At 46.8% G+C, this 12,764-nt stretch overlaps 1 protein-coding gene across 3 annotated transcripts in view; it reads left to right on the top strand.

Moving 5' to 3' along the window:
* PCSK7 (proprotein convertase subtilisin/kexin type 7) overlaps positions 1 to 12,764 on the top strand; it is a 217,822-nt gene that overhangs the window by 91,962 nt on the left and 113,096 nt on the right. For all 3 annotated transcript variants that reach the window (XM_077456987.1, XM_077456985.1, XM_077456986.1), the window contains one exon: positions 6,823 to 6,930. In XM_077456987.1, the coding sequence (XP_077313113.1) occupies positions 6,823 to 6,930 (108 nt within the window). The remainder of the gene's footprint in view (positions 1 to 6,822; positions 6,931 to 12,764) is intronic.

The raw sequence follows: 12,764 nt of genomic DNA, 5'->3' as shown, positions 1-12,764 counted from the left end.
CATACTCAAAGACTGCTTCAAGGCACCATCCTGTCGGTCTGGTATGAAGAAGATTCAGGCCTTGTTTGTTTCCAATGCGCTTGGCTCCCAACGTAGGTCAAAGCCTAAATTGGTGGTTTTTATCCAGCAAAAGGGAAAATCTTTATTCTGGAAGGTGTTAACAACAGATGCCAGCCTTCTAGGCTGGGGAGCAGCCCTGGAAAAAGATTCTGTCCAGGGGAGATGGTCCAGGTTAGAGGACATTGCCTATCAACTTTATTTTTTTTGGGAGTTTCAGGCAGTACATTTGGCCCTAGAATCTTGGCGGTTAGACTACAGGACTGTCCTGACAGGATTCAATCTGACAAGGCCCAAAAAGAGGTGAATAATGTTCTAGCTTTGGCAGAACACAACATTCCTTGCCTATCGCCAATTCTAATTTTTCAGATGCAATACTTGGGACGCCAACAATTTAGTTCCGGAAGAATGATCTCTTTACCCCAACATCTTCCTAGCAATTTGTCAGATGGGGTATTCCGGACATGGACCTATTCACGCCCAGATTCATTAACAAGACGCCAACAATTTAGTTCCGGAAGAATGATCTCTTCAGCCCAACATCTTGCTAGCAATATGTCAGATGGGGTATTCCGGACATGGACCTATTCACGCCCAGATTCATTAACGAGGTTGAACAGTTTTTCACTGATCTATGCATTTACTCCAGTTCTGCTACTTCCGCGGCTTCTCCGCAGGATTAAGCAGAAACAAAGGGAGGTGATTCTGGCAGCCCCTGTGGGTCCCAGAAGATCTTAATTTACCGAGATCATAAAGATGGCAATAGGAATCCTTTGGCCATTATAGCCAGACCTTCTTGCACAAGGACCGATATTTCATCCTACCTTACAGGAAAAAGGTTTAACAGGTTTGAGTGTTGAATCCCACTCTATAAAGATCGTGGGTGATTTCCTTTGGTAGTGTCTACTTTCTCTAAATTCCCTTGATTCTTTTGACAAGAAAAATAATCTTTTCTGGTTGCCATTTCTTCTGCTAGAAGAGTATCGACACTAACGGCTCTGTCTTGTAAGAGCCATATTTCATCATGTATAGGGATGAGGTTGGTTTTATGTCCTCATCCTGAATTCTTAACAAAAGTGGTAACAGGTTTTCATTTAAACCAAGATATTAGTCTTTCTTCTTTCTCCCCAGAGCCTTAATCTGGGGAAGATAAAGTGATAGCGCGATCAGAGTCTATTTAAAGGCGACCGCTCAGGTTCGCAAACACAGGTTTGTTTGGACTGCCAGAGGATCCAAGATGTGGACAGGCAGCGTCAAGATCCACTATTTTCCAAATGGATTTGTCAAGGTGATTGTTTCAGCTTAAAGAAGAGAATTCTTCCTTCTCATATTAAGAGCACACTCATTCTGGGTGATTAGTGCCTCTTGGGTGATGCATCATCAGGCCTCCATGGCTCAGATCTTTTAGGCCGCGACTTGGTCTTCGGTTCATGTTTATCCGATTTTATCAAATCAATATTAAAGGTCATGAGGATTTTGCCTTTGGGCACAGCTTATACTGCAGGCTGCAGTATGAGTCCTCTGGCCTCCTGTTTTTTTGTTCTGCCCCCCCCCTTAAGTTGCCATTGCTATGGGACATCCCATATAGTGGCTCTGTGTCCCCTGACGTAAGAAAAGAAAATAGGATTTTTAAAACCGCTCACCTGTAAAATCCTTCCTTTTCTTTGATGTACATCAGGGGACACAGGGGTCTCTCCCTTCTTCCTATACACTTATATTGCTTGGCTACAAAACTGAGGACTCCCAGTTGTGGGAAGGGGTTATATGGGGGAAGTTCACACCTTAACCACTTTCAGACCGGACCAATTTGCTGGTCAAAGACCAGACCACTTTTTGCGATTCGGCACTGCATCGCTTTAACTGACAATTGCGCGGTCGTGCGACGTGGCTCCCAAACAAAATTAACGTCTTTTTTTCCCACAAATAGAGCTTTCTTTTGGTGGTATTTGATCACCCCTGCGGTTTTTATTTTTTGCGCTATAAACAAAAATAGAGCGATAATTTTGAAAAAAACGCATTATTTTTTACTTTTTGTAATAATAAATATCCCCCAAAAATATATAAAAAAACATTTTTTTCCCTCAGTTTAGGCCGATACGTATTCTTCTACATATTTTTGGTAAAAAAAATCGCAATAAGCGATTATTGATTGGTTTGCGCAAAAGTTATAGCGTTTACAAAATAGGGATAGTTTTATAGCATTTTTATTAATAATTTTTTTTTTTTTTTTACTAGTAATGGCGGCGATCTGCGATTTTTATTGTGACTGCGACATTGTGGGGGACTCATCGGACATTTTTGACACATTTTTGGGACCATTGTCATTTATACAGTAATCACTGCTATATAAATGCAGTGATTCCTGTGTAAATGACACTGGCAGTGAAAGGGTTAACCAGTGGGTGGCAGTGTAGGGGTTAAGTGTTCCTAGGGGTGTGTTACTAACTGTGGGGGGGTTGGGCTTTCATTTAGTGTACACTGATCTCTGCTCCAATCACATGGAGCAGAGATCAGTGTCACTAGTTGCTAGGCAGAATGGAAAAATGTTGTTTATACAGCATTTCCTCCATTCGGCCGCTCTGTGAGACGATCGCGGGGATGCCCGCGGCGATCGAGTCCGCGGGTCCCGCGACCGGACTCACGGGGGTCCCGACCAGCGCGGGAGCGCGCCGCCGGCGGCAATGAATATTGGACGTACATGTACGCCAATATGCCTGCCCGTGCCATTCTGTCGACGTACATCGTCGTGCGCTGGTCGGGAAGTGGTTAAGGGGGGTGCCAGTTTCCAGCACCTGATACACCGATATAACCCATATAGTTATTACTATGGCTTTGTGTCCCCTGATGTACATCAAAGAAAAGGATTTTACAGGTGAGCCATTTTAAAAATCCTTTTTTTTTGTTGCTGTTAATGAGCCTGTTTGGGTACACTTCATCTTATTTCCTGTCCCTGTGATAGCAGGACCAGTAAGGGAAACGGTTGTCATTGGAGTGAGTCAATGCAGGCTGAAAGTTTTAACCCTTGTTCATTGTATTATAAAAAGTTTGTTCTGTCTGTCTATTGAGTTACAGGAAGTAAGGCCCCTTTCACACCACTTGTACACACCGCTCCAAAGATGCTGCTAGCAGGACTTTTTTTTTTTTACCGTCCTGCTAGCGCACCTCTCCAGTGTGAAGGCCCTCAGGGCTTTCACACTGGAGACACAGCAGCGGCTGTTTCAGGTTGGTTTGCAGGTGCTATTTATAGCGCAATAGCACCTGCAAAACGACCCAGTGTGAAAGTGGTCTAATGGGGTCACAGGGGTTTTAACCATTATCTCGCTGTGTCCAAAGGTAAAAACAAATATCTGAGTTGGGCTTTAACTGAATTCTCATCAAGTCCCAGTTCACACTGGTGTTACATGGGATCCCACTTGTGAGAGCATAAGTCGCATCACATGTCAAATGAAATGTTTTTCCTATGAAAGCCATCTTAACTAATCGGACACAAGTCACATTAAGTCAGATGAAAGTTGGACTGAAGTTGCAGGGTAAAGTCGGATCGGAAGTCGCTCCACTTTCATGTCAGAGCAATGTGAACCTGGGCTAAAGCTGAACACCATACAAACTGCTAAATACCTACATAAAATACATATATGGGAGCTGTTTTACCTAGCAAAAGGATGCATTTCTGTCCAAGTCCTGATATTTGCACTGCTCTGCAACACAACATAGTCTTGCCTGGCTGGGAGGGGAGTCTCAGATTTTTTTTCTGCTGCATTTTCACATTCACTTACAGCTATATTGCCCACCCTGTAACTGGATAATGAAAAAAGAAGCAGCACACTTGATGATCTTATCACTCTGCTCTTGCCACCTATTGGCATACTACTTTCACTGCACCTCGCCTGATTGGCGCCTTCTCCCTCCCCTTCACTGAGCATTGTTCTAGAGTAGACTGCAAGAGGCTTTATACATACCGTATATACTCGAGTATAAGCCGAGATTTTCAGCCTCTTTTTTGAGGCTGAAAGTGCCCCCCTCGGCTTATACTCGAGTCATCGCTGTCTGCCTGCTCGATCAGCGTGTCGAGCAGACAGACAGCGGACATTCTAAAATTCAAAAGCCGCGCCTCCGCCTCCGCCTTCGCCTGTGATAGGCGGAACACTGAATTTCCCAGCAGTCAGTGTTCCGCCTATCACGGACATCCGCTCATCCTCGTACTACGGACGAGGATGAGACGATGTCCGTGATAGGCGGAACACAGGCTGCTGGGAAATTCAGTGTTCCGCCTATCACAGGCGAAGGCGGAGGCGCGGCTTTTGAATTTTAGAATGGCCGCCGAGGCGCCGACGAAGAGCGGCGATCCTGGCAAGGCACGGGATGGAGGCAAGGCAAGGCACGGGACGGGACGGAGGCAAGGCACGACACGGGACGGAGGCAAGGAGGCAAGGCACGGCACGGGACGGAGGCAAGGAGGCAAGGCACGGCACGGGACGGAGGCAAGGAGGCAAGGCACGGGACGGAGGCTCGGGACACAGGCTCGGGACACAGGTAGGCTGGACACACACACACACACACACACACACACACACACACACACACACACATGGACACACACACACAGGGATGGATGGATGGAGACACACACACACAGGGATGGATGGATACACACACACACAGGGATGGATGGATGGAGACACACACACACAGGGATGGATGGATGGATGGAGACACACACACACAGGGATGGATGGATGGATGGACACACACACACACAGGGATGGATGGATGGATGGACACACACACACACAGGGATGGATGGATGGATGGATGGACACACACACACACAGGGATGGATGGATGGATGGATGGACACACACACACACAGGGATGGATGGACGGACACACAGGGATGGACGGACACACAGGGATGGACGGACACACAGGGATGGATGGACACACACACAGGGATGGACGGACACACACACAGGGATGGACAGGCATGTCTCACCCTCGGCTTATACACGAGTCAATAAGTTTGCCAGTTTTTTTGGGGGTAAATTGGGGGCCTCGGCTTATATTCGGGTCGGCCTATACTCGAGTATATACGGTAGTAAACTTTAAAGTACTTACATTGCTTGCATTAAAACATACCTTTAGGAATGTAGCTTTGATTAAAGAGCTGCATTATTTTGTGCCTTTCATATCTGCCTGGAGTTTAGCTTTTGAGGTGGGGAAGTTGATGTTTCTCCACTTTACTGGGTATGTGTGAGGATTTACATCCACTTTAAAGTAAACAGCCTCAGATGATACACAGATCAAACAAATCTCTCTACATAAGTTTTATTTGTACATCTACATCTGCAGTCTTCAGCTTTCTACACTCTTAGGGTCCATTCACACAGGGGCAACACGACTTTCAACACGACTTTTGGAGGCAACTTGGACACGTCCTGAACACGACTTGGGGCGACTTACAACACGACTTTAAGTCGCCCCAGGCCAGGCGACTTTTGCCGCGGCCAATCAGAGAATGAGCTCTCAAAAAATTTGGCGTGGGTTCCCCTTTCCTGGCCGGCCGGGTAGCGTGCTCGGATAAGGGTCTGGTATGGATCTGGGAGGGACCCCCACGCCGTTTTTTCGGCGTCGGGGGTTCCCCTAATATCCATACCAGACCTAAGGGCCTGGTATGCTCTCGGAGGGGGAACCCACGCCAATTTTTTTTCAGAAATTTGGCGTGGAGTTCCCTCTTGAGAGCTTATAAGTCTGTCAGAGTCGCCTCCGTATAGACAGAGATCCGACTTGGAGGCGTCCTCCATTGAAATCAATCAATCGGTAACGGTCGCCTACAAGTCGGATTCAAGTAGTACAGGAACCTTTTGTGAAGTCGGAGCGACTTCAGTAGTGTGCATTAAGACGGCTCTCATTCACTTACATTTATTTTTAAATGTTGTCCGACCTGAGGCGACTAGGGGCGACCTGAAGTCGGATCTGAGTTGCCCCTGTGTGAACGGACCCTTAGTGCACATTGTGTTACAAATCTTGTTTCCTCATTCAGCAGTGGTTGTGAAGTCTGGGCTAACACTGTGGGAGCTGATTGGAGCAATCACCCCCCCCCCCCCCTTTCCACATAGGCAGAGGAACAAAGAAACTTGCATAGCTGCAGTCTGAATAGACAAAAGCTCTCTGCTTATCTATCTCTAAGTTCCCTCCCTGACTTTTATCTTGTGTGTCAGAGAATCTGTCAGAAGTTTTCATGCTGATAACAGAGGAACTGAGCAGCAGACAGACCTGACACTTATGCCGTGTACACACTACCGGACTTTTCGTCTGACTTCTTTAATCGGATCGGACTTGTCTACACACAGTCACACCAAAGTCTAATGGATTCGACAGTGATGACGTATGTCCGGACTAGAATAAGGAAGTTCATAGCCAGTAGCCAATAGCTTCCCTAGCGTTGGTTTTTCGTCCGTCGGACTAGCATACAGACGAACGGATTTTTCAACCAGACTCGAGTCCGTCGGAAAGATTTGAAACATGTTCTGAATCCAAGTCCATCTGATTTTTCGACAGCAAAGGTCCGATGAAGCCCACACACGGTCGAATTGTCTGACAGATTTTTTCCGTCGGACCTTTGCTGTCAAAGTCCAGCCATGTGTACACGGCATTAGAGCTTTAGAGAGAGATAAGTAAACACTTACATGTATGTGCCTAGGTCAGATTTCATGAATGTGGTTTACAACCATTTAAACTGTTTAATTTTCTATTTTATCTCTGCAGTATGAAGACCATTTTGCAGCATGGGAAACCAATGGTGCGGGGTTCAGTCACAGTCATCAACATGGTTTTGGCTTGTTAAACGCCTGGCGTCTCACCAATGCAGCCAAGGTGACTCTAGCATTATAAGAAGTTTTTAATCATTTGATATTTGCTTATGCAGAGATGTGTAGTAGGTACTGAAAGTTGCATCCAGCAAAATAACCTTAGTTTTGCTTTCTCCTTTGTCATTATCCATAAGCTTTTTAAAGACCACCTTTGCTGAGAAAAATATGGAAACTGCTATACTGACCTGGATCAAGCATATGGTCAAAAAAAATCAGAACTTCTGATCCATGTTTCTTGTTCTTTGAGAGTGACTTGGTAGCACTTGATCATCTTGGCAGCCAGGTAATGAGCATTTTCAGGCATTATCTGCAATGGCAGCCAGTATATTTTTCTTAAATCTTACATCACGGGACACAGAGCCATAGTAATTACTATGTGGGTTATAGGCCACCTTCAGGTGCTGGGCACTGGAACACCCTAAACAGGAAGTTGCCTCCCTATATAACCCCTCCCATACCAGGAGTACCTCAGTTTTTTCGCCAGTGTCTAAGGTGTTGGTCATGAGTAAAGATGTGCTGTGCTGAGTTCCACTGGTGCAATCCTTGCAGGGGCTAGCTATGCAGCCGGATCTATTCAAAGTGTCTTTTCAGGACGAATTGAATGGTACCCAGACCTCGTGTCTGAAGAAACAAAGTTTTTCCTGTAATGCTTCTCTTTTTAGAGAGCTGGACCCCGGGATCCAGAGCTTTGTTTTTTTTCAGCCATAACGTTTTTTTTTCTGGCGGGGTGCTTTACAGCTCTAGGAGTGTGGGTTCCCCCAAGGGTCCCCGGTTCCTGAAGCTTTGGTAACGAAACCCACCATGAGGGGAGAAGATTGAGTCTGTTGCTTTTTACCACAGAAAACCCTGCGGCGGGAAAGGCAAGTGGAGTTTTTCTAAGGAATTTTTAATTTTCTATGAAATGTCTCCTTTAAGAAAAAAGTAAATGTTGTCATGCCTAAGAGTCACCACTGGGGGGTGTATGGAGCATGTAGCTTATGCTTTCCTCAGAGTCACGCTGTGTCACCAGAAGCTTTTCCTCCGGCTAGCAGCTTTGACCTCTGTTAAGTTTGGGGGGGATTTTCCTCTACAGACACCCCCCCACCTGGACTAAAAGCTCTCCCCCCTCTTCCTAGAAAGAGGAAAGCTAAAACAATCTGCGATGCTGCTCCATTTTTCCACTGCCTCTGCACGGCGGCTTCTCAAGTCTCCTCCTCGCTATCCCTCCCTCACAGGCATGCCGATCATGGGGGATCAGAGGCCCGCACTCGCACGGGAAAACTTTACTTTTGAAAAGGTGGGCGTGCAATGCGACGGAGGCCCCCTTAGCACGGCGTTCATCGCGGGAGTCTCTTTAGAAGCTCCATTTTTGCTGGCTGCCGATGCCGGAGGGACACAAGAGCAAAAAGGGACATGTAAGAGGTTTGGTCACACAGGACTTTCTATGACACATTTTCTATTAGCATCTGGCTGAGCATTAACAGCAGCGGCAGTGGCTGGACTATTGCTGGCAGGGATGTGATGTCTTCTGGTAGTACCTCTGCTGTTATGTATCGGGCTATGTTCAGAAGGGGAGGTAGAAAGACCCCAAAAAAGGGCTAAAAGGGTCTCCCTCAAGCTCTGAAAGTCTTTAACTCATCTCTACAATGGCATCCTCCCCTGAGAGGGGGTGGCTGGCTAGAGTGAGCCATCAGGGGTCATGAAATGTTTGTAACTGTTTACAACACTGCAGCAAACTGTCTACATTACTTAAAATAAATAGGTTTTGCCTCAGGTTGCCAGCTTTAATCGCATCTCAGAATGGGATAAAATGCGACAGGTTCCCTTCCATTACCCAGGGCCCTCAAACTGAGGATCTGGGGGCAGGAGAAGATGTTTTCTCACAGTGGACCGTGAAAAGGCTGATGACTCCTCTTCTGAGGGGTCAAATGTGGTAGGATCAGCTTCACAATCTGAGATTGTGGGTGTAATTTCTTACTGAATTGGGCCACTCCACACTTATGCTACATTTACCTGAGTGTCCACTTCTTGTTTGGGTTCTCTAAAGGCTCCTCAAGCTGCGCCTGCCTTTTTTCCTCCATTCATTGTTGGAAAGACTTATGTATTCTGAGTGGGATCACCCAGATATTTTCTATGGAGGAAAAAAATTACTAAAGGTGGGAGATACCAGCAATTGACACTGCTATATCTTCTGAATAAAAGTTTGACTTGTCCGGTAGACAATGCTCAAGTGCTTAGTGATCCAATGGATAAAAAGTTGGAATTCCTATTTTTAAAAAAACAAACCTTGTTTTCTCTGGCAGATTGAGTGTCTCAGCCTGTGCTGACAGTAATTGGTATGTCAGTCCTTGAGATACCATTTTTAACAGGTGCTCAAGGTTATCCCTATTCAGCAGGCCCGGGATCTGGCAAGCTCCTAGTAGCTTTGTGTGCAATAGACGCTATGAGAGATTCTATCTTTAGGCCTCACACCTTTCGCTGGGCTGGTACATATGTATAGAATACTATGGTTGAAAAATTGGTCAGCCATAGCGTCATGCAAAAAAACTCCTGGCTAAGTTTCCTTTCTGCGGTGAAACGGCTGTTTGGGATATCTTGAGATAATACATCCAAAGAATTTCTAGGGTAAAGTACCCCTTTGCTATTTAAGAAAAGGAGTAACTATATTTCATTGAAACTTCTCCAGTGCCAGGGGCATCAGCCTCCAGGCAGTCACGATGGCTTCCGCCGTCAAGTTTAAGAGGTAATCCTCAGGGTCACCCCCATGGACAAAAGAAGACTTGGGGGAGGAATCCTACAAAACAAAATACTAAAGCCTCCTTATGAGGGGGCACCCCCGTTCACTCGAGTGGGAGGAAGACTTCTGCAGTTCTCAAGGGTCTGTCAGAAAGAGTGTCGAGACAGATGAGGTGGCTTCTTCAATAACTAGGGTACAAACTGGAGTTCTGAGAGTTCCTGTCTCCTCGTTTTCTCAGATCAGATGTTCCTAAAGATCCAGAGAAAATACGTTTCTCTATCTAGCACTGGACCATCTTTTTATGGCCCCCATGAAAGAGCAGGGGTTGGGGTTTTATTGAAATCTTTTTTCACAGCAAAACCAAATGGAGATGTCAAACCCATTCTGGATCTCAAGAATCTAAACCGGTTCCTGAATATCTAATCTTTTTCGCATGCAGTCAATCCATTCACTTGTCTCTATCCTACAAGTAGGATAACTTGTGACGTCAATCGACATCAAGGGTGCATAATTCCATAGACCTATTACCCCGCTCACTAGAAATATTTACTTTTTAAGGTAGAAAATCTTAATTTTCAGTTTGTAGCTCTGCTTTTCGGTCTAGCTACTGCACCTTAAATGTTTTTTTTTTTTTTTACAAACAGCGTGGTGGTTTATTGAGAATACAAAAAAAAAGGAACAAAAGGTAATATACAGACATTGGTCAATACAAAGATCACGACAGTGGGAGAGTGAGAATAAATACATTCTGTGCAGCAGGGGGGGCGCGCAGGTCCCCGACACATCAATATGAGCAAGGAGCTGAAAGAAATAAAATATAAAGACAAAATAATACAAACATAAGTAGCCAGGAGACCCAGTCCATAAGGCGAATCCAAGGAGACACTGCATCAGGGGATCACAAGTAGCAGCATTATAAAATCATCATTGCACAGCGCAGTGCCGGCCCCCCCCAGGCCAGATACACAGGAGCACCCAGCTCCTATGAGGGAAGTTCATCGCAGGTAGCGACCTCGTTCAACCATACATCCCAGACTTTAGCATATTTAGCGTGACAGCCCCTGTGAGCATACAGTTCTTTCTTGTATGGGAGTACCTGATTAATCGCAGCTACCCAGTCCTGAAGCGTGGGGGACTGGACTTGTAGCCACTTTCTCGCCACCAGTAGCCTAGCCAGAAATAAAGACTCATGTAAAAATATCTTGTGGTACTTGTCCGAGTCCGGATCAGGGAAAACACCCAAAAGGCACAGTTTGGGGCATAGCGTCAGAGGAGACCCCATTTTATCGTGGATAAATCCAACAATTTGAGACCAGAAACACTGGATCACCGGGCAAGATCACAGGATATGAAAAAAAGTGCTTTGTAAACTACCACACCTGGGGCAGAGGGGGCTGTGATCTGGTTTATATTTAGCAATGCGCGCCGGTGTCAGGTAGGTTCTATGTAAAATATTGAGGTGGGTGAAGCGATCCGAGAGTTTAGGCGAGACCTTTTTTCCAGCGTCCAGGGCATCCTCCCACTCATCATCCTCAAGTCCCCCAACATCCTCCAACCATCTCCCCCTAAGGGCCTCTGTCAAGACAATCGCTGGGGGTCTGATCAAAAGGTTGTATATACCAGAGATCAATTTACGTGGGTCCTGCCCCAGGAGCACATCCACCACCGCCAGGCTACCCACCCCAGGTGGGGATTGCCCGAATTGTGCCTGGAGAAGCTGGAGGTACCTGTAGAGCATAGAGTTCGGGAGCGCATACTCCTCCTTGAGCTCCTGAAACGATTTCAGGACCCGATCTCGATATAGATCGGAAAGGAATCTAATTCCATGCATGAGTATCCCGGAAGGAGACGCAGTTCGTCCAAACCGGGGTTATCTCAAAGCGGGGTGTGGGAGTGGGTCTCAGGAAAAAAACAGCTTCCTACCAACCACCTCCCAGATCCTGCAATGTGCATAAAGGAGTCCCCTGCGACTCCCCCGGAATGCCGCTGAGGCGCAGGCTCTAAATATCACTTGGAAGGGATGGGTGATGGAGTATCCACGCCTGGGGCAAAGAAGTGTTAAGTACCTATCCCTGTCCTGTTTATCCAGGTGGTAAAAGTGGGACACCTGGGCCGCCAGGTAGTACAAGGCAAAATCCGGCAGGGCCGCCCCTCCCAGATCCCCAGGGCACTTCAATGCTTGCCACGATAATTTATGTCGCTGCGAGCCCCAAACGAAGGAATTGAGCAGGGCTTCTAAGGATTTAAACAGCCGTAGGGGTAAATAAACAGGGGAGTGCCAAAACACGTATAAAAACCCGGGTAAAATAACCATTTTTACAAGGTTTATTCGCCCTAGAACGCCCAGAGGGAGCTTGGCCCACGCCTTGATTCTAACCTTCAGGGATGCCACCAGGGGATCTATGTTTAGCCTGGTGTAGTCCTCAGGGGATCTGGTGACATAGATACCTAAATATTTTATCTTACTCACCCTTAGGAGGGGAGCAGAAGCCTCAACTTCGGAGGGGACCCCCAGATCCATGGGCAGAATTTGGGATTTCTCCCAGTTGATCTTAAGCCCCGAGTATGCTCCAAATAGTTGGATCGTTTCAAGAGCTGCCCGGAGGGAGGGGCCTGTATCCGCCAGATACAGCAACATATCATCTGCATACAGGCTAATCCTCTCCTCCAGGCTACCACATTCAAGCCCCCTAATATCAGAGGGCCCCCTGAGAGCCGCCGCAAGCGGCTCCACCGCTATAGCATACAACAATGGGGATAAGGGGCAGCCCTGTCTGGTACCCCGAGAAAGAGGGAAAGGGGACGACACCCGCCCATTAACCAAGATCCTGGCACAAGGGCCGCTGTATAGGAGGCGTATACATTTAATAAAGCGGGGTCCGAAGCCAAAGCGTCGAAGACAACTCCACAAATACCTCCACTCCACTGAATCGAACGCTTTGGCCGCGTCCAGAGACACCACCGCTCTAGCCCCCATCAGATCATGCTCCGCTTGCAGATTCATATGCAACCGTCGCAAGTTGTAAGCCGTGTTTTTGGATGGCATAAACCCCGTCTGGTCGGGATGAATCAGATCTAGGATAACCGCATTCAGACGGGTAGCCAGGACCTTGGCCAGGATC

This window comes from Lithobates pipiens, unplaced genomic scaffold, assembly GCF_037356315.1.
Source record: "Lithobates pipiens isolate NorthernLeopardFrog02 unplaced genomic scaffold, aLitPip1_a1.2 Scaffold_27, whole genome shotgun sequence".
Taxonomy (NCBI): Eukaryota; Metazoa; Chordata; class Amphibia; order Anura; family Ranidae; genus Lithobates; species Lithobates pipiens.
Note: the sequence above shows the minus strand (reverse complement) of the source record. Positions and strands in the feature narration are given on the sequence as shown.